Raw genomic sequence first — 23,348 nt, 5'->3', positions numbered from 1 at the left:
CTTGTCGATTTACTTCAAATTAAATTAAGACATACATATTTATATTAACCCAAACCATGATCCTTTTTTTATAACTCTGACATGTCATCCCAAAGTTGTGGTATCGTGGTAAGTTGGAAGTGAGAACATGTTGATTTCTAATAGCCAATATGGATTTGGTTATTTGCAGGTCCAAGGAAATCTTTTATAGGTTTAAACTTGGATGAATTATGTTGAAAAGTGAACATGAACTACTGTAACACTCCATGCCTTTATGTGATGTTAGAAAAAGTGGAATTATTGTGTTAGCCTGACTAAAACAGGACTTTAGAAATAGGCTAGATGTAAACATGTTAGTCAGACTGATATCCTACAAAGTCAAGTCGAAGTTGGACTAACACACCTTGATAATGCAGTTGGGAGTCGATTAACCCTTTCAAATGTATGCCACAATCAGACCTGAACTGGCCTTGGCGTTCTGTGAATGCTCCATAGTCGCAGCAGCGGGCTTTGACCCAAAAGTCAAACAGCATAAATTTGTAGCAGCTAGCTGAAAGGGGGCATATTGAGCTGACTTACGTATGCATGTAAACATAATGAATATTTCAATGACAATATTTTAGCGTAAAGACATACTTCACTCTCTGTTGAAGTAAAGTCTTTGAAATGCTGTTAAAACAAGGATCTAACTTACATGTATCTGAATGTTTACAAACGTGTTTAAATGCAATTTAGCAGATGTCACAATGTCTTTTCAAACTGCAATTGCAAATGACCAAAATCATACTTTGTAACTACTACTACTACTACTACTACTATGTTTTAGGGAAAATCAACCTGTTCGGTAGTACTGAATGAAGTTACACAATGGTAATATCAGCAGATAGAGTTGGGCAATGTATAAATACATGTATATATATATATCAGCCGCAACATTAAAACCACTGTCTAGTGAAGTGAATAACATTGATCATCTTTTTACAATGTGATGTTCTGCTGGGAAACCTGGGTCCCTGGCATTTATGTGAATGCCACTTGATGCACTCCACCTACCCAAACACTGTTGCAGGCCAAGTGCCACCCCCTCAATTCAACAACGCTCTCTGATGTGAACAGACAGACATGGAGGGAGGAAAGGATGGAGGGAGATGGGGCCAGTACAAAGCAGGAAGTGTAGCTTCTGTGACCTTATGATCCTTAAAATTACATATGAAGGGATAAACATGGGAGCTAGGGGCTGTTTGATGTTAATTCAAGCTTTACATGAGCACATTACAGCAGAATTTGGACATTAACCAGGGGAGAGCTTCTTCCCAGAATACATCATAAAACAACTCAACCAGAGAGCAGCGTGCTGGATGATGGGCATTATAAGATAATCTTCTAATAGAGACTGAGCTGAGGGATAAGGCTGTGTAGGCTGAGGGAGGGTGCTGTGTCGTGGAGAATAGAACTGCACCGCTGAATTTTAACTTTTTAAATGTACCCCAGGGAAGGTCTTAAACATCCTTGCCTGAATAAAATAATTGACTCAAAGGTTTAGTGCAGAAAGAAAGCTCTGGATTAAATAAAAAATATGATTTTCAGCATCTTCATGGAGTATTTCTAAAGCCTACTTTATGTACCACTGTATGTTCAATGTACTGCTACAATCTTTTTAGAACACAGCTGTAAACCCATCCAACATGTTCTCTCTCTTAACTTGTTAAATAAGGCAGCTTGTTCAGTTGCCCCACACTTCAAACTATGGTGCTCTAGGTAACCCTTTAGTGTCACTTTTGCACATTCAAGGACAGTGTGTTAATTCCTGCTCAGTATTTGCATAATGTCTTTCCAAAATAAACTTCCGTGTTCACAGGAAATGTGAACATGGGTTAAAAGGGTTAGACTACAAAACTAATTGTTTAGGTGCAAACAAAAATTACCTACGGGCACAAATAAAGGAACCTGAACCTGAACAAAGATCATGATTTGGGTTAAAATAACAAAGTTCCTCATGTAATGTAAGCAAGTTAACGGGACTTCAACTACAAAACTGTTTTAAGAAATAAGAAGTTTCCTTATGGACAAAAATTGGATAAGGGTCCTGTGTGTTTGACAAATCCAACAGCCCTCCCTTTTGCCTTACTCTAACTTTCTCTCTCTTTACACAATGTCACTGCCACTGATGGTTCACATTGGAGTTAGTTGCGAACACGGTCCGAAAAAAACAACCTCCAAGCTCCAAATGTGGGTAGCTTTTTTGTTTGGCGAGTAAATCTCTCCGCCACATAGGGGGGTAACACACACATACACACACACACACACACACACACACACACACACACACACAAACACACACACACACACACACACACACACACGCAAACACACACAGACACACACAAACACCTGCGCCAAAACAGTGAATCCTGACAATCTCCAGTACTAGTTCTGAGGCACTGTTTACTGTACAGAACATCAGCTGATCTGCTAAACCATCATTTGCTCCCGGTCTGCTGCTAGCTAGCATTGTCTTGTACTTATGAAGGTTATAAAGTACTGAATGGAGGCCTTGTAGTTTGAACCAAGATGGCAAATTCTGCTTGCAATGCAGTGCATAAGCTCCATTTCTACCTGTCTTACCTTTCACAATAAAAGCCCGAGACATAGTATAAGTGAACTTACATTCTGAGGCTATGGTGATGAGCTGCTGAACATATATAAAATAATTTTACCTCAGATTTTGCTCTGGCCTCTTTTTTAAGGCTGCATTCAAGATCACACATTATTATCTCCATTAAATGCACGAAAACAAATGTAGGCCTATATGTGAAACAAAAAAGGCAACTAGTTATTTTGGCTGAAAAAAAAACCCAAAAAAACCTTGGCCAGTGGAATTTTTCATCTACCAGCCACCTTGGCTGTTGAGTCAAAAAGTTAATTTGGACACTGGCTGCGACTCATAAAAATGCCAAAGGGTGCCTTGTATGTCCAAGTCAGACGCAGCTTCTCACAGTAAGGGGTTGGAAAAATGCTCCAAATTTAGGCTAAATTTTGGCCATGGAAAAATGACATATCCATTTAAATGGGTCCCTTGACCTCTGATCTCAAGATATCTGAATAAGGATGGGCTCTTTGTGTACCCATGAGTCTCCCCTATACAGGCACTTTATGTTAGTCCCATGCAGTTTTTTGCTGTTATTTGATTCCTAATCACGACAATCTAGTGAGACTTGCTTTACCTTTTCAGTAACGACTTTATAAATGTTCTGCAATGCAGAATAATGGAATTGAAATCATGTGATTGAAATGTGATTAATCACAATTAACTATAGAAATTCTGTGATTAATTGGAAATTTACAAATTAATCAATTGACAGCCCTAGTTATTAGCAATAATTAGCAGCCAATACTCTACTGTCATCTGTATGCCTCTGAAGCACCTTGTAAAATGTCGTAACACAAGGCTGCACGAGGGCACTGTCATGTAGAATCAGGACCTAAACTGTTGTTTACAATGTAGCATTAGGATTTTCCTTTATTCAAAGGGCTCTGGAAACAACCAACTATATAGTATCTGGACAGGGAAGTCCATTTACCGCATTGTTTATTTCAATATATTGCTAAAAAATTAAAGAAACATATAGTTGACACAATTATCTTCATCAGGAGCTTTATCAGGAGCTACTTGTACATATCGGAGCTTAAACCATTTCACAATCCCCTTAGATTGACAGTAGTGGCCCTGACTCTGTGTGTTAGTGTGAGAATGTGTTATGTCCCTCAACTCTTGACCTTCTGTTGAGACTGACCGGGCCACATGTCTCTCCCTATCCAGCTAACGAAGTCATTTCAAAGGCCATTACCTTCATCTCACGCCATGCTGTGATCCCTGACCTCATGGTATGGCAAAAGAAAGAGAGGAGAGAGGAGAGAGAGAGAGAGAGAGAGAGAGAAAGGAGGATTTCTGCTCTGAGATCTGTTCAAAAATCGAAATTCGATCTCAGTAAAGCAGGGTACAGCTACAGAAAAACAATATAATGACCTTGAACTTGTCATGATCTCTCTTTGCTGCATTTGTTGTCATGTTTTTTCTCACCTTTGGGAGGACATTGATTTTGAACTGAAGTAGATCATACGTCATTGCCCACTTTGCAACTCGATCTGCATTGAGATTGTGTTCTTATTGCTGTTGCAACAGGCTAACACAAGTGACAAACAAAAGCAAATGTTGATTTTCTTTGGAAGAGGTAGGAAAGGCCTAAAAAATGTATGCTGTGTTATCCAGATATTTAACCTACATGGCTTCATAACAGATTGTCCAAAAAGTTGTGGACATCTGTCATGAAGTATTACAAAAGTGAATCCTTGTCAGTCAGAGCAACCCTCTAATCACCCGTTATCAGAGCCTTTCTATCCAAAATAATGACGATGTCATTGGGTTTTGAAATGAAAGTCAAAAACGTGAGAGTAGACAAATGGCAGTGTGTGTGCATGTGTGTATTTGTGTGTTATTAGCTGGAACACTGCACCATGTAATTGTGTGCAGCTGAAGCCGCACAGGCTGGACAGAGACCCACAAAGAAGCCAAACACTAATGAACACACACGCTAAAAGCTGAATACTTGACCTTAATCACATTATACAACCATGATGCCGTACACATATTCACACATGCTGGTGTGTGTGTGTGTGTGTGAGTGAGTGTGTGTGAGTGTGTGTGTATATGAGTGTGTGCACGCCCTGCTGCTGACCCCGTACAGTAGGATTATTCTCGTTGTTAAGCTGGCACTTTCCTCCCAATGGGATCGAGTCAGGACATGGCTTAACCGTGAACTCTTCACACACACACACTCAACACACACATACAGTTTATGTACGTATAAACTGTATATATCCATACACACATATAATATTTATGTAACTCTCTGACATGCATATGCACTCCCGTTCTAATCTCACCCATACAAACATGCCCTTGTACACTCATGGATGCTCTCAGTTCTGACCTTCGCAAAGTCTATGAATCTGTGTGAGTGTGTGTGCATATGTGTGCACCTGCTTATGGGGGTTTGTGTGAGTTAGAATGTGATTCACTGAAACAGAGCTTTTATTTTGAAGTGTGCTCTTACACGCTTTTACTGTAATGCCTATCATATACAGGAACCACAAAACAAGGTGGCGGTTAGTTAGACCATATTTGCCAGAGTGGAGGCTGGCTTGACTGCAGTTAAAAACACTTTAATTTTAGTTTATTTTCCAACACCACTGACTGGTTAGCCGACTCCAATAACGTAAGTCACAAACCGTAGCCAAAGCAAATGCGTCCAGATGTGTGCATTGCTATTAAATGTCCCCTGGAAACACTTCCATTGTGTTGTGATGTATTGTAGCATGTTTTCTTTGTGTGTTGTGTTATGGTATTCATAGTGCATTCTCCAAATGCTGTGCAAGTGTCTTGAAACTGACAAAGATATTCTCTTATTTTCATATGATAACACTGTGAAAACAATCCTCATGTACACCGATCTGCAAAAACAACCGAAAACGCTGTAGTAATCATGTCAGGCTAGTAGTTGGCGGTGTAACTTTGTAATGAGACACCATAGAAGAACACCAGGCGCATGCACAAATTGAGCCGTGACATCGCAGTTCTCAAAGAATCTGCGCATTGTCAGTTTACACGCAACAAACAAGGTTGCATTTTAAAAGATGACACTCTGGAGCCCCGTTTTAAAAAGTGTGCATTTTCAAGCCCCCAAAACACTGTTGTCATGTGATGAAAGGCCAAACTCAAACAGAAGTTTCACGTTTCATGCAAGAACAGTTGCTGTATAAACAGCCCGGGTCTTGCTGTTTTTTTCTGCATGACACAAACTGTTTTCAGCAAAGAAAATGACAATGAAAATGGTCTTTTTATAATTACATTGACAACACCACCTTTTATTAAAGCTTTAATGTCTTCATCTGTAACAGACATGAGGAAATACAAAAAAATATGCTTTACTCCACCTTTTCTTGTTTCCGTTTCAAAATAAAAGCTCTCTGATAATGTTTTTGTTGACAGAATCCCATCGGTTGTTTACTTTAGGCTTTTTATTGTAAAATATTTGCAGGACCATGTTGTTAGCAACACAGGAGCTTGTATGGCTTCATATCTGAGTATATTTTAATAGTGGAATAGTGGCAGTCAGCTACAGTAGTTCAGCAAGGTTGCCGTCATGCACTGCTCACACATGCGGTGTGGCCCAAGCGTAAAGTAGACTCATTTGTTTGTTTAATCTGTACACAAACAGAAAAACACTTTGTGGTTGTAGGGGGATTTATATGTTGGAACTTATTCTTGAGAAACAACATTGGACAGAGTCTTGTCTACACAGTGAGGATGCCAGGTTTGGTACCATCATGTCTGTACAGGGGCCAAAACCTGTGCTCATTGATCATGTCTGGCATCCTGTGGTAAAATCGATACTGCAGGGAGCCACTGGGCGGATGGATAAACTGTTGTCATCAACATACTGGATGAGTGAGGTGATTGTTAAACCATTATCTGGTAACTCTACTGATAACAAGATGTGTCAGGATCTGTTTGATTAAACATAACAGGTGATTTTCATCATCTTTTCACTTCGGACACAGAAGGAAGACGATGTCAGCAGTAACAGCAGCCAGCTTTCTGATTTAGTCTCTGAGCAGTAGATTTTACCACCAAACCCTGCTCGGCCAAATAAATGGCCTGAGAGAGCAGAAAGAGAACCAGTGTATGCAGTATAAGTGTCCGTGTGTGTTAGTATGTGTGTGTTAGCACATGCAGTATTCTTGCCAAGCTGCGGGCACGGCTTGCGTGCCTGGGAAGGAAAACAGCTCATAACAAAAGCAGAGCGAGAGGGCCAGAATGTGAATGGGTGTGTTTGGGAGTTTACAATCCTCTCTTTTTTTCCCCAACTGATTCTAGCGTGCTGGCTGACAGATTGGCTGGACGAGACTGAGGCTTCACATGCAAGTGATGTGCACACAGAGGGCTGAGCATGCACGCACACACACACACACACACACACACACACTGTCACATAGTGCACAGATGCTTAGAGCACAGATGCGAAGCACTCAGGTGGAGCAGGACTGGTCGTATATTCAGACTCCATTTGGAGAACATGGCTTGGAGGGCAGCTCTCCTGAGAGGTCAACGGGCACCTACACACACAGACACACACAGTCGCAAACCTCTGTTAAGGGGTTAACACACCGCCAACAGGCACTGTGCTAACCCTTGACCTCCACTAATGCTGTCTGGAGGGGTGGCAGGGGAGGTAATGGGTGAGAAAAAATGCTCACACATGAACCTGACCTCCCCATTTTAGCCTCTGTCTCCCACTCTCTCCAACTCTAAATCCATTCATCAAACAAAGAAGCTCAGTCAGACATGCAGTCACCCTGCCACTGACACACCAGCATAACCTGCACGCACACACACACACACACACACACACACACACACACACACACACACACACACACACACACACACACACACACACACACACACGCACACACACACACACACACACACACACACACACACACACCTTGAGCCATCAAATGACAGAACATCTCAATGTCCATGCTGACCGGCATTGCAAAGGTGCTGAAAATGGAATAATCCCATAGAGACTCCAGAATGATTGTATTTCAGTGCAAACTATGCAGTGCAGTGTTCGTGGATCTGTACCAAAGGTCAATCAAGTTGACTGAAAAAGCTACAACTACAGGCCAGTGTGTATTGTGGCCATTCTATGCAACCTAGCCAGGCCTGGAATTCCGTAATTTTAGGGACAAGGCCACTTGGCTTGAAGTGGGGGATTTACAAAGGCCAAACAAGGGCATCAAGGCCATAAGTTTGAAAAAATGCAATTGTGACTTTACTTTCTTAAACAAGTTTAAAGGTTTTCTGGACCCAGTCTGATGAGGTATTTGATGTGAGTATACCCCAACAGTATTAAGTTGAAAACTTTTTATATATTTTTTTTCTTTATTTTATTTCTTTAATTGTTTTTTAACTAATGTTTTTTTTTTTTTTTACTTTTTTTTACGTTTATATGTTTATTGATTTGTCTATTACTTGATCTCATTTTATTATTTTATTATCATTGTTTTGTTTTACTCGTGTGTTACCATCTTTTACTGGTATATTTATCTTATTTTTTAAAATTATTTTATTCATTTTAATTCATATGTATTCTCTTTCTTAATGGTCTAATTTCAGTATTTATTTTACTTAAATTCAACAATTTTTATTAATTCTTACTCTGATGTCTTTGAATCTTTTATTGGTTTATTCTTCATCTTAATTATTATTTTATGAGTTGTTTTTATTTTTATGGATTTAATTCGCTTTTATGGTCAGTTGATGGCTTTGTTTTCTACCTCCAACATGTACCTAACACATTGTGCTTCCAACGTGAATGAAATGAAAAATGAAAAACAGCAATGGGTTGCTACAAAACATCCAAGTCTGGTGCCCAGAAAGAAGTATATTCTTGACAGATGCTCAGCTGTCATGCCATCCACCATCTCCTCCATCTCCTAATGACAAAGTCTTCTCATACATTACATTACACATCATTTAAGAATATTGGTATGATTTGTCTAAAGCATGCAAAGTAAGCTTAGGTGGTAAATAATATTTAATACCTTCCTGAAATTTCACTGGGGTATACAGTATGTGACGGTATAAAGCAGCATTCACATAAAATCTGGTAGGTCACCAGGCAGGCAAACCGCGTCATGTTAGTGAACGAGAGCAGAATGGCAAAAATTAAGCCAATCCAGCAGAGAATATTGGTAATAGCAATGGTAGACAGCATTGCTGTCACATGTTCAAAAGTTTCAAATTTTTGCTGTCCTCCGGAATGGAATTTTCAATTGGATATTGTGTAGCACTTCAAAAGAGGAAAACACAGCCAATCTGGGCAATGAAAAGCTAATAATGCGGTTGATCAGAAACTGGGAATTTGACATTTTAAATTTGCAGCAGAATATGAAGAGAAAGCTTCATTTTATGGCTACATACATTACTACAACAATAACATAAAATAACGGACACAAAATAATTTTATTTGATACATTTATTTGATTTTTGACACATCACCATAGCAACATATGGTCATGCTTATTGTATTTTACTGTCCTGCCATTTATATAGATTTTTTTCTCTTTTTTCCCATGCAGCTCAGGAGGTGTCGCTGGTCTGCCGTCTACCGTGTGCCGGAGTCCATGTGAACGCAGCATAAGCGTGCCCCCCCCCCAGATTGTTAGTCATATTTAAGAACTTCCTTTTGTTGATTTCAAACGGACTGTTCTGGTTTATCTACCGTGGTCAGAGTTGGTCGGAGTTTCTCTGGTAGCTAAAATGCAGAACTAATGTGTCTCCGCTGAAATCACGCCTGCCTTTGTAAGCAGATAATTCCTGTCTGGACAAAAACCCTTGCGCTCAAGACTTATGATATGATGCCATGTAAATAAGACGCAGACAGAGATCCTGAGAGAACAACCGAAGATGGCGAACAGTGTGAGTGTGTTACATCAGTGCAATGTCCTACATCATCCGTCTGATTACAAAGCACCAAGAGGGTTTCGAGGCTTTATTCAGACACCCCACAGAGAGCGAGACAGAGGATTGTGTAAGAGATGTTACAAAAGACACACTTCAAAGACAGCACAAAACAGCTCCCCCCTGGTCCTTTTGTTACTGTGATGTAAGCTTGTCTGCCAATACAGACACACACACACACACCTACCTATATGAGGCACAAAAGTGATCACACTCTATTTTACTCTCCTGCTTTTTTAAATGTAGTTTACTGACTTGACGCATAACTTTAAAAATGTGCAAAAAACATGCATTTATATGTTCAATCCAAAGTAATCCCAAGAGAAAAGTATTTAAGCCAATTCTTAGATATTTTAAATCAACCTAAGCATGTTGAATGTCCTTGTTTGTGCTTCTCATTAGGCTAAATTTTGACATTTGCATTATAAATATATTCTGAATAAGGAAAACCCCGAAATCTCCAGTGGCAACCCGGCCCCAACCAGTGATGTATCCACTCTATTTCCACACGCTGCAGGGCAGAGGTTTATTCCATACATTATTGATCTACCTCCTGACATCATCCTTTCCTTTTGTGTGGGTCCCACACAAACAAAAAAGAAAGAAAAGAAAATCAAATAAATGACACTGGAGTCCAACCTATGGTTGAGTCTGATTTTTGGCTAAATGATGAGTATGTGCATTGTCTGTATTTGTCTGCTGTATTGCTTTGCTTAGAGTAATGATATTCACCACCATGACTAAAAGCTGAAGTTAATGCAAAAGTATCTAAAGATCAAGGGCAACTAAGGGTCCAAAGCAACCCTTGATTCAGAATTTACAGTTAAGTAAAATCATTTTTTCCCACTACAAGATAATCCCTGGATTAACTTCTTCTGATTTCTGTTAGGTGGCAATTTTGTGAATGATTATTACATACAGGTTCTTTAGCTTGATTAAAAGTACTTTTGAGGAACATCATTTGTTTATGATTTTTGGTGTGGCAAACAGGACAAAATGACCAAATGAACTTGACAAAGCTACAATTTGAGTTTATCTGTAGGCATTCTTTATCCTCAGTTCATCAATATCTGTTTTTTACTGAGTCCTTCTTTATGACACATTTTCTAACCTTCAGCATGGATTGTGGGGTTGGGGGGTGGGGTCATGTATTCTTTTTTATTTATCTGTTTGTATGTAAAGCACTTTGTGCTTCATTTTTTTTGAAAAGTGCTATGCAAATTAAGTTTGATTGATTGATTGATTGATTGATTAATAACAGTTATAGGTTTAATGGTGGTGTGGAGTCCGAATGGAGTTCAGTCAGTAGGTTTATTTGAAGTACACTGAATTTTGGATGGAGGTTAACCTGAGTATCATCAGCACAGAAACAAGAAACATTGCTTTAAAATTCTGACCATTTCTAGACCTGAGATAGTACCTTGTGAGACAACACAGGAGGCACAAGCAAGAAATGCATCACTTTAACTGAGAAAAAGTCTGGCACTAAGGCAAAAAAGATCCAGTTCAGGATTTTGACATTAAAAAAAATCATGTAATAAAAGACAACTATTCAAAGTGTGATGATCCACTGTGTCGAAAGACAAAATGAGTTCAAAACAGTGTTAATTTCATTGACGAAACTATGACAACATCTTTTTCCTTGATGAAAATTAGACGCTAACGAGCTAAAAATAGATCTTGGTAATAAAAACTATGAAAATGTTAGTTGTTTACTATCAGACATTAAAAATCAGACAAGAGGAGAACAGAACAGCCAACAAGGGCAGTGCGTGCAATTATTTTCTCACTCTGTATGAACAACAGTTTGAGATCAGAGCACCTACTGACTGTAACCAGTACATTGTTAGCACCAGGATGTTTCACTAGCTAATTTTTGGGACCTGTTCAGCAAAATTGAATCAGTTTAATTGGAAAAAAAAAATCTTGACCAAAAGTTGGCAGAATTTTCATCGACTTATACATTTTGAGCTTTCATCAAATAAAACTCAAATAAACTATGAAGAATAAAAATGACTAAAATGTGACCAAAACTAACAAGCATTTTTGTCTCAAGACTAAGACCAAATCTAAAATAGCTGCCAAAATTAACACTGGTCAAAGTCAAGTTTGTTCAAGTATCTTGTGTTTGACAAAGCTGACTTTGTCCCAGTGTCTTTGTCCTTGTCTGGTCATGTTTTAACCATAAATTGAACTCTCATCTGCTTACTAGTCCAGCAGCCTTTCACACATCACCTCTGAATAAACCACTAGTCCATACAGAGGAAACATAACCCCTGAGCAGCCGCTATAATCACTGCTACAACCAATATGTTGACCCTGGCCTTAACACCATGGCCCTTAACAGACCAGTACAATCTTACACACACACACACACACACACACACACTGAACTAATGACATTTATACACACAAACTGACCCACAGAGAATGACCTCAGCAGACTGGCTTGGCCCTCACAATCAGCCGCACACCTGCTGTCTGACCTTTTTTTCGTCCTCACAGAGCCTGATTGATCTCCCCACAGTATTTTATTTCTGCAGACATACACTAAAGACTCACAAGCAGGTTAAAGATTCCAAAAAAGCTTGCAAAAAACAATCAAACAAATAACAAGCTGCAGCCACTGCATGTGCCCTGATCTATAGTGATGGCTGCAGTGATCATTGAGGTTTTAGCTTATGTTTAAAGGGGGTTGCGCAAACCAGAAATGCCGAAGATATCTTGTTTAACGTTTTTCTGTGGGGCCACTCTGACAAGCAAAACAAGGGTCAAATCAAGCTACTTTTTGGTTGCCCTTTTTAGATAAATACAGGCTTTCTGTACAACTTTGATGCGATCAGATGACAATGTTTCTGCTCTGACCATAAAACTCTTTAGGTCCACAAAGGATGTTGTTATTCTATGCTTTCGGGGAAATATTGCTGAGGTTTTAAAAAACATGCAAACTGCGCAATCCATATACACTAAACCAGCGCTGCCACACTCAAATTCATCCCCTCGCTTTCTACTGTAACAGTCCAGAAAAGCAGGAATGCAAGAAGAAAAACAGCATGAAACCGCTGTGTTTTGTTACCATAAACTCTGTACATCACGGCTGTAAACTGCACTAAAGCAGAGCAAACTAAAAGCTGTTATTTCATGCTTCATGCTCAATTTATCACAGCATCTTGGGCAAAAAGTTTGCGTTTTCCACATATTTCATGAACCCAACGTGTGTTTTCCTCTGCAGTTTGTGGTGCAGTCGGGAAGGGAAAGGGGATGTCATGTTTCCAGTGTGAGAAATGTATAGTGACACGCTTGAGAAACAAACTCCATGCACTTGGCCACTGAGAGAGTAAAAAAACTGAAAATGGACTTTGTGCATGCATGTGTAAAGAGACAGAGCACATATCATATTGAATTATACACCACAATGTACTGTTACACACCTATAAGCAAATACTGAGGCTGCAAAGAGAAAGAATTAAAGAGTGAATGTGTATGTTGTGTGCAGATGGAGATTGTCCTACCTGGTGCAGCCTGCATCTCCATGAGACCTCCTGTTGTGATCAGAGCCTCCAACATCCTTATGTGATGCTCCGGGTTTACGTCCGCGCTGCTGACAAAAACACAAACATGAATGGAAATACCATCATAAATATAGGCACTCCACTTTCTATTAAACTCATTGTATGCAGTGCACAGCATGCACCAGGAGAGCTCAGGCTCCAGTCTCTACTGGTGAAAAAGGCAGCTGAGCTGAAAAAAATGACAGTCAATCCGGTTTTAATGCATGTCCGCCATGTTATATTACATTATGAAATAGCGTATTTATTGTAAGTAAAACAATAATATGTTTTTCTAAACCTAATCAAATTTTTTTGTTCTTTTGTAACCAATGCACTAAGTTTATTTTGAAAAACACTGTTTGCAGTTTATGAGCAGAAAAAGTGATGCAGAAGGGTACCCATCACGTGATATTTTGATGTGATGGATCTCTGACCAAGTGTTGTATTTGAAGTTAAAGTTGGGATTAACAATTGGTGAATGGAGCTAATTATTGATAGCTTTAGCTTTAGACCACAATGTTTCCGTGGCAAAGTGAATTTAGCAGCTTGGCTGAAAGACAACATGACACCTAGTGGTTGAGGGAAAAGTTACAGGACTGTAAAAAGCCAGCAGCCAGCAACAGCAGAGAGAGCCCGGAATAACAGCATGTTTTTTACATCTAATTTGATGAATTAAGGATTTATTTGGAACAAACCGGAGATAGTGATTGTTAAAACAGTGGACTTAAAAAAGCAGTTTACGAGTAAGAGTTACCAAAACGGTTTGGGTGAGTTTGGTTTCAGTCAAGTTTGAAAGAAGTGTGTTTTATGAAGAATTGACAAACAATTAAGCATTGCCAGTCTTTTGTGACAGAGAGAAAGTTAAATTCAAAAGGTGTGCAGTTGTATTTCTCTAATTTCAGAAAGGTATGAAGGTATAAAATGTTACATACCGCCCAAACCTAAAAACAACCTGAGTAACTGACCGAAGCAGCAGTAGACAGCAGTTCCCATGTTCTTTACTGTTTTCGTTGATTCACTTTTGATTTTTGTAGGTGTGACTTTAAGCTGTTAAAACAAATTTTGTTGCTGCCCTCAACCAGTACAGTACATTGCTTAGCTTCCGTGTTGGACTCCAGCCTGTTTCTTCAAACTAATAGCATGCCGACCGACATCTATGGTATGTAATATATTGACTATGGATAAGTGACCCATACAACACCACTACAAAAAATCCAAACTATCCCTTCAATACTTGCAGACTGCAGTTTATACTCCAGAACCATCTAGGATTAATCAACATTTGCACACACACAAAAAGGCTAAAATGGGATCTGGTTGAAATAGCATGGCATGCTCAGATACACCACCTGCTCTTTATCCGGCTGTTGTGCACGTCAGAGGTGAATTTAACCAGGCTATGCAAACAGTCACTGTTTCTGACTCACTGACTGCTTCCCCAAATCCACTACATCTCCGCTGCACACAAGAAGAAATTCCTCAGTAATTTCTGGAAAAACAGACGAGCTTGTGCAGAGAAACAAAACAATACCATCAAGCCTTGTTAATGCCATTCTCAGTGTTCCAACATCCAGCTCCTAAACTGCAGGATGTTGATATTACAGCTGAGCCAAGTATCAGGCTTGGCTTTCCTGTTAGCAAGGGCAGATCTTTTACTACAAAAATATCTGGATCAGGACAGTCTCCCTTAACTGATAGGAGGTTTGTCGTGTAAATGAGCAGTGATTGATTTGTGGATTGAGTTGGGAAAAAAAGTTCCACATTCAGCCAAAAACTTTGTTCTTTGGCTGATTCACAAATGTAGAATGGAACGGGAATACCCTCTCCACCCACATGCTGTGGGACTTTTGCAAGAGAAGTGACTGTGTTTGGAATAATCAATGGTTTTACGCAACAGACAGAAAGAGAAAATAAATGGTTGAAGTACTAACGAGCATGAATCATCTTCCACAGCAGTATGGGAAGTAACTCTCGCACGTGTTCTCATCACTTGTGATTTAAACTCAGATTTTACATATAACCATACATGTACAGAAAAAAATGGTCAAAAATGAACATTAATCATACATTTAAACATTTTATTTTAAATTTCCTTTGCCTTTTGAACTGATATTTTCGCATTAAGGAAAAGTGTGTAAGATTTAAGGGGATTATTGGCATCTTTTGGCGCATTCCTTCAGTTTTCACTGGTCATGAGGTTTTTTCTGGGAGCCATATTATCTGAATTATTATCTAAACTGACCAAGAGATTAAAAGTGGTAAAAACACTGAATAAAGCAGTTTTATTTCTTTGATGCTATCTGGCATGTCAGAGAGAGGTCACTAGCCTAGCTCCTGCTGTGTGTGCTCACTTTTTTCCTCTGGTAATTTAGGATTCAGACCTTCAGCAGCTTTTTTACTCTTCCTCTCCAAAACAAATGAGCCAGTTGGTGTAACCTGGTATAAACACTGAACAAAGCAGTTTCATGTTAAAAAGCAAAAAGAGATTCAAAAAAGAGAAAAAAGCAGAGGGGCAGCTAACTTTGGTGGCTGATCAAAAAATGCAAAAACACGAATGTTCCTGTCTAGAGCAGCTTTCCCCGGCAAAGAGAAGAAGCGGTGCAAGAAAAAGCAAAACTCGAGTAAATATTGGTGACTCTCCAACGTTGGTGACAGCTCTTGGAGAGTAAAAAGATGCAGTTTGACTGAACTCGCAATGCGTCCTTTTAACTGTTATATTTAACGTTGGCTGCTTACTGAAATATACATATCTTTAGCGTAACTAATGACAACACTAACTGTATGCTTACAGCTCACCATAAACTTTTCAAATGGCGTGATGTGACTGTTTTCTTGTTACTGCGGCGTTGCTAAAACTGAGCTCAGTAAGCTATAAAGTAAACTCTGCACAAACCTCACACATGAAGGTCATAAGATAGCAGCCTTATTTTTACCGCCTGTATTCTTGCTCTGCTGTCAGCTATGGCCATTTTTGACTGATAACAATAGATTGCGGTTGTATGGGCACAGCAGTAGACCTTATTGTAACCACTCGGCATTCCTGTTATGAGATGAGGCAAAATTAAAAGTTTGGAACTTTGCTATTCTTATGAGGACGTTGCATTTTTTTTTACGCATGTCCATCAGTACACTATCAAACAGTGTCATTGCTGCAGGATGGTAGTTACAAATAGGTCATTCAAAGGGTGAAATACTGCCCCCCATTCAGTTGGACTGGGGGCTGGTAATTATAAATAGCTCCTTCAAACAAAGGAAGGACATTTTTCAAAAAAGCACCTTGTTTACAAATAACATTTGGCTTATCTAGTTGTAATAACAAAATTAACTCGAGCATAGATGGGCAGTTTTAATTAATACTTTGGCAAATACCTTTTTCTATAGTTTGTTAAGCTTACATTCTGACATTCAACCTAAATATGATACTCATCATCTCCCACACAATTGTCTTCACAGAGGTCGCAGATCATCTGGTTTCTATCCAGCCCTTTATGTCTTCCAATGACTTCAGAAATTCCGCTGTTGTTTACTTGAAAATTGTAAATAGCCTGCTTGTACTTTTGGCTTTCATGCAACTGATACTTTTCCCGTTTAAGCTCTTGTTTAAATTCTACATACATATCACATGGTGTTATACTTCTGAGTTCACTTTGCCACTTTTACATGATCTGATCTTTCAGCCTCTTTCCAACAGTTAGTTTCAGCCAGCTGATGTTGTTATACTTCTGCGTGAGCCAGATGCAAGACAAGCCACAGTCATCCAGTATTTATAATCCTTTTCTTAACTGCGATACTTCCTAGCTTCTCATATACTTAGTCTATTAGATAATATTCAATTTCTGCCATATTCTCTTAAATCCTACACACTGGACCTTTAAATGTCCAAGCCATACTTCCACAACATGCAGTTCACAGGAAAGGGGTTCGCCTTCTCTGTTAGTCAAGGTTTGTCCCATTTTCCCCTTAACTCACTTAAGGGAAGAGTCAGTGTCCCTCAGCCACTGACATTGTGATTAACAACCGCACACATTAATCTAACTGGAATTTGAATGCCTGTAGAAGCCATAAAGTAAGCTATGACACACAACATTAAGTCCTCATAATGAAAATAATGTACAGTGTGGAGGTAAAAAAAAATGTCCCAAGGTGAATTGGTGCTCCTTCATGGACTGCACTGTCTTCTATTTATAAATATCTGGAGATGTTCTGTCTCTTAATCCATCCCCACTTACTAAATTTAAAAAAGGGCGCATGTTTTTGTAGTCAGTTTTACACATGGGTAGGATAGTTTCACCAGCCAGTAACCTGCTAATTGAGCCTGATGATTTAGTACTGTTGCTAAGGTTACCTGCAGTTTGACACACCTTGAGTGCTGATTAACAACTAAGGTTAACCCTTTGAAATGTGTGCAAAATTGCTAGACTTCTTTCAAAAACATGGGAGGAGGGCAATGTGCAAATGAGCAAAGAAATAACCCAAAAATTAGCACAAAAATATTAAAAGATACAAGAAAATTGGCAGAACAACAGAAAAAAGGCACTTAAAAAATATTTTGTTACATAATTTTAAATAAAATGGTAATTATTTATCTTCCCTAGTTTTTTTTTTTAATTAGTATAATTTTAAGTTTTCAAACATAATTTTAATGTTTGTTAGATCATTTTAAGGGCTGTCAAACAACCTTTTTTTTTTTTTTTTAAATCGCGATCAATTGCAGATTTTCTATGGCAAATTGTAATTAATGGCACTTTTTCAAATTCCATCTTATCAATTCTGATATTTTGCATTACAAAGCAGTTGAAAAGTCCATATGAACAATTTTTTACCAGACTGTCTTGATCAGGAGTCAAATGACAGCAAAAAACTGCATGGGACCAGCATGGTCATGGGCATGTCTGTAAAGGGGAGACTCATGGGTACCCACAGAACCCATTTTCATTCAGACATCTTGAGGTCAGAGGACAAGGGACTACTGTGAAATGGCCATGCTGTTTTGCCATCTGCAACATTTTACCAAAACTTTTATTATTCCGCCCTCTTCCTGAGAAGCCAGGGGACATTGATTCTTCTCCACTGGATTCCACGGGTCGTCTAGTTTCATATACCAGTATCATCACTCTAGTTTTAAAACTCAGCCCAGCACAGCCTCTTAAAGATGGGAATGTCAGCTGTTGATTTAAAGAACTTGTTAGTCACAGACCTTCATTGCATCACGATTAATGTGTTAACGCTGACAGCCCTTATTATTTTTCAGTTCTTGCCAAGGTAGTCACTGCCTTTCCCCCCATGTTTCTGAAATAATTCAAAAACCTTGGTTCAGGGTCCAAAGACTTGAAGACTTGTGAAAGGCGTTTGAACGCAGCACAAGCAAAGTGATGTTGATCCAGGTTTCAAAGGGTTAAACTACTTAATTATGTGTTAGCTGCACAGGCAGATGATTTATATGAACAAACACATTGACAAACTGCAGCGAGTTACTGTGTAAATGAAACAAGGAGTGCGCGACAAGGAAACCTGCGTACCTGAGAGGAGAGTGCTTGAAGACGGCCTCAGCAAAGGCCTGTCCCAGCAGCCGGGGGCTGGCCTGGCTGTGCTGACTGACCCGGGCCAGGTGTCTGCTGAGGTGGACCAGGAGTTGGTGGTTGGCCTGAGGGATGCTAGGAGACTCCAGGATCCTCTTCAGCCTCTCCCCGCACTCCTCAACACTCTGACTCTCTGCAGAGAAGAAAAAGCAACAACAGAATGGTTTCATCAATGTTAATGTTTTATCAAATATTCTTTGTCATCATTTGTGTGACGTTTCATTTCTGTGCCACTGCTATTGTTTCCATCTAAGAATCAGCATTTGTTGTATGTTATTCTAAAAAATGAATTTTCTTTCAAGGCTAGGCAGCTTTATGTGTATACCACATTTCATACAATAGAGTCATTCAAAGTGCTTTACAGAGCAATACAATTTAAAACATAACAAAGAATATAGATTTACAATAAAAGAGCACAAAGAAAAGATATTAGAGGTAAAATTAATTTCTAAATGATTTGCAGATTTTAAAAAAAGAAATCACTTTTAAAAATAGCAAAAGTGTAGACACAAGATGCAGACATGAAAAAAAATATTTAAAATGATTTAAAAACAAGTTTAAAAATAAGTTTTCAGTCATTATTGGATGTAGTGGGCAGTGTAACAAAGGAGCGCTGGGGCTAGCATGATAACAAAATGCTGCTTCACCGTATTTTTTTATTCACCGACGGTCAATAGGCCGACCCCAGATGGTCTAAGGGTCCTAGAAGGTTCATATGTCACAACAAGCACATCAGAGATATATTTGGGCGCTGAGCCACAGAGTGATTTATACATGCCATTTATCTATTCAGTTTTAAGAGAAAGCGCAACATCATTTAAATCTCATCTTCTTGATCAACACATTAAATTACCCTTAACTGACAGCTGAAAGGATGTATGCTGGTAACTAAAATTCATGTGCGCTTGTGTGTTATTGTGTGTGGCTGCTGCTGCTGCTGCTGCTGTGCTAACATCCTGACAAGACAGTGCAACTTTCTAAGTATTTTTATAAGTCTGTAACCAAAAGATGTACATGGAAAAAAGTTACTGGTTACTGTAATTATCTTGTCCATGTTGGCCATTAAGTGATCCCTCCCCAATAAGGCCAGAGGTGGAAGTAAGTCCCACATGTGCAAGTCATGAGCAAGTGTCAAGTCTTAAGGGGTATTTATTCTTGTGTGTCGGCACTAAAAAGAGCCTGAGGCATAGCTTATCCGCGTCGCCAATGCCGTTGTGAGTAGAGATGCACAATAATGGTCAGCACTTTATCGGTATTGGCAGATATTACAAAGTGAACATGTACAAAACATCAACCCTGAGTTGAAGTATTTTGCCGACTTTGCACTATGATTACATACATTGAAAAGCATTATTTTATGTCTCCATCTGGGCCATCACAATATGCATATGCATAATATGATGTTAATTCTACTACAAAAGAGACTTAATTAGGTGGGATTAAAAGTGCATATATCAATATCAGCATCAGCTATTGGCTAAATTACTAGTTATTACATCGGCATATCAGATATTGGCAAAAAAAATCCAATATCATGCATCCTTAACTGTAAGTATTTATACATGTGGATAGTGTGTCTGTGTCAGTTTCTGCAAAGTGCTGTAAAATACTAAAACACTAATTCAAAACACACCTGAAACACACATTAAACATGGCTTTTTTTGGCAACAATATCAAACAAAAGTACACAAATCAGCTTCATTATAACTCGCAAGATTTACTTACAACACACTTGTCTTACAGTAGACACATTTTACGCACTAATACAACATGCTAACGTTATAAGCATAAGCCTATGGCTATTTAAACTGTAAATTAGCCTAGCTGCTAGCAGAGATTTCCTGTACTCATATTAAGCCAGAAACAGCACAGCAACATTTAACAAAGGTAACTTTGAAAAATTTGGGTCAATTACACCTCAGTAAGGTTCACCTACAAAATGATTGTTTCATACTAGACACATTTTCTCAACAAATATAACATGCCTATGGCACTGTACTTAGCTTAAATTAGCCCACTGGCTTAGGAGTTTTAGCTAGGCAAAATCACACACAAGACTTGAAATGCCATTGTGTGGGGACTTTATTTTCTTCACAATGTATGGTATCTTATCTGTGACATAAAAATAAGCAAATGCTTTATTTCCACTGAAGGAAATGTTTCTCATCTTACAAAAATACACAGGAGGTCTGCTTTACCCCAGTGCATAATTACATTTCCTGACAGGCTTCGACATAGGTTACAAACTACGCAGAACTTTGTCACAGACAAAACAGCTGTGTTTTGCAAGTTGCATTTCCACTACATTTACGGCATGCTAAGGTTATCAGCATTAGCCTATGGCATTTTACAATGCATAAATTAGCCTTGCGACAAGTAAACCTCCCTCTACTGCTAGCATAAAAATTTACATGTATAATTCATATGTTTACTTTCTCTTACTCACCCCTGGTTTAAGTTACGGCATCTCCCAACACAACATCACGGTTTAACTTCAGCCTGCGTGCACCTTTTTCCAGCCTAACGTTGTTGAGACCCAGCAGCACACTCACAAAAGTTGCTTTGAGGTTAGAGGATTAATGCTGCCATCATGTGCTCCTTGGAAATATCGTATTTACGGTAATTACCATTCACAATGGCCCACAATGCCTAGTATCATTTACCTTTACTAGTTGCACATCAGTGTATGCATCTATTAGCTGTAGCAAACAAGCAAACTTATTGACGCATGCAAGGTGAGTATACTAACATTAATAACAGTTTATAACACAAGTTGCCAACTGGACAAAATAAATGCAGTATTTAGTAGTAGTATTAGTAGTATTAACTTCTGTTCATGTAGAGTTACCTAAATTAAATATAAAAAATATAAAATTCAATATATAAAATATATATAAACTGGAAACAGCTATCAACCTCTTACTTAAATGCTCAAAATTAAAATGCAGCCCATTTTCTGTGCAGCCTCCAAGTTGTTTCCACTTCAAGACCTCAAAGCACATGAACACAACGAAGTCGGAAGAACAACGTCCCAACTCTGAAACTCCAACAACAACTTCCGACATCACATGAATGCAGCATGCGATACCTGGCAGGTATCTGTCTGCTGCTGTTAGACTGTGATACAGGACTTCAAAATGAAGGTGCATCCAAATGAGGATGATACGGATCAACGTTTTCTCTTTGCATCTGGATTGTTGCTCATTGAATCGATGTATCAATCCCAATCAATAGATCACCTAGTTTCCAGGTTTACACGCACTGCTCAAGAAATCATCTTTCAAAAACAAAAAGCAATTTCTCAAAATCTAAAAAAAAATATTAGTACTTAATAAAAAAATCAAGTCTGTTCAAGTCTTCTCTCAAGTCAAAGTCTAAAGTCATGAATATCAAGTCAAAGTCAAATGTTTTAGCAATGTTAGTTAATCAAGCAAGTGTAAAGTCTCCAACGACTTGAAAAAGACTGGAGTCAAGTCATGTGACTCGAGTCCCCAAATACTGGTGGCTTCACTTTTAAAATGAGAGCTAAAATCCAAGGACCTTATTCTGTGCAAAAAGCCATTTCAACCCTCTGAAATCTGAATGGACATCGCTTTTCTTGTGCTGCTTTCAGATGCCTTTCACAAGTATTTCAACCCCTTCAACCCTGAGCAAATTGGTTTTATTTCCTTAAAAAAAACACAGGGAAAAAGGTAATGAGCAACTTGGCAAAAAAAAGGAAGAAGTAGATTTACAAAACTGCTTTTTCCAAAAAAGTGAGAAAAAAAGTTCAGATAATTTTTTAATTTTTCACAATTATTTAAATATTATAATTTTTAATCTTATCTTCATGTCATTTAATTCTTTCTTGTTTTTTTAACTTTTCCTTTTTTGTTTTGTTTTGTTGTTTTGCTTTTGGGATAGGGTTTTGTTTTTCAGTTTTTTTGAGTAATTTTGTTGATTTCTGGTTTATTTCTTAAGGTGCTAATTGCCTTCTTCCCATGTTTTTTTTTATATAAATCAAGCCAATTTGCCTATGTTTCGAAGGGTTAAGGTTAAACCAAACCTAAAAACAGGTGAGGTCATGGCCAGTATGGAGTTCAGTGACCCCTGAAAGTAGGTAGACCTGAAAAAATCAGAAAATCAAAATCAGAATCTAACGTTTATAACACACATTTTTCAAAATAAAGTATTTCAGTCAGTCAGTCATTTTCTGTAACCGCTTGTCCTCGTAAGGGTCGCGGGGGGGCTGGAGCCAATCCCAGCTGTCATCGGGCAGAAGGCGGGGTACACCCTGGACTGTTCCAGACCATCGCAGGGCCGACACATACAGACAAACAACCATACACACTCACATTCAAAATAAAGTATTTCATATTTCAAATTAAAATAAGTACATGACAGGTGGCTGGAATTTCACTGTGAAGCAACATGTCACACTTGATCTTGCCTTTATCTGAGGTAAGCATCAGCTTTGGAGCTGCTGGAAGTCTTTTTTTTTGGGGGGGGGGGCTCTGCTCCAACTTACTTACATTCAAGAAAACCGTGCATCACTATGTGCTAAGTAATCAGATGGTGAAAAGATGAAAGTCTATGCATCAGTATGTCTTAACACGTAGTGAACACATTGGATGTTTTATCATCTATCACATTAAAAAACATTTCACC

General features: G+C 38.6%; 1 protein-coding gene across 5 annotated transcripts in view; it reads right to left on the bottom strand.

Moving 5' to 3' along the window:
- pik3r3b (phosphoinositide-3-kinase, regulatory subunit 3b (gamma)) overlaps positions 1 to 23,348 on the bottom strand; it is a 316,493-nt gene that overhangs the window by 117,811 nt on the left and 175,334 nt on the right. For 4 of the 5 annotated variants that reach the window (XM_088077407.1, XM_088077406.1, XM_088077408.1 and 1 more), the window contains 2 exons: positions 18,642 to 18,834; positions 13,084 to 13,172 (listed from right to left, as the gene is read on the bottom strand). In XM_088077407.1, the coding sequence (XP_087933533.1) occupies positions 13,084 to 13,172; positions 18,642 to 18,834 (282 nt within the window). The remainder of the gene's footprint in view (positions 1 to 13,083; positions 13,173 to 18,641; positions 18,835 to 23,348) is intronic. The other variant, XM_088077409.1, reaches the window with a different exon arrangement.

The sequence above is a fragment of the Plectropomus leopardus genome, chromosome 5 (genome assembly GCF_026936395.1).
Source record: "Plectropomus leopardus strain MGB_pleo_1.0 chromosome 5, ASM2693639v1, whole genome shotgun sequence".
Taxonomy (NCBI): Eukaryota; Metazoa; Chordata; class Actinopteri; order Perciformes; family Serranidae; genus Plectropomus; species Plectropomus leopardus.
Note: the sequence above shows the minus strand (reverse complement) of the source record. Positions and strands in the feature narration are given on the sequence as shown.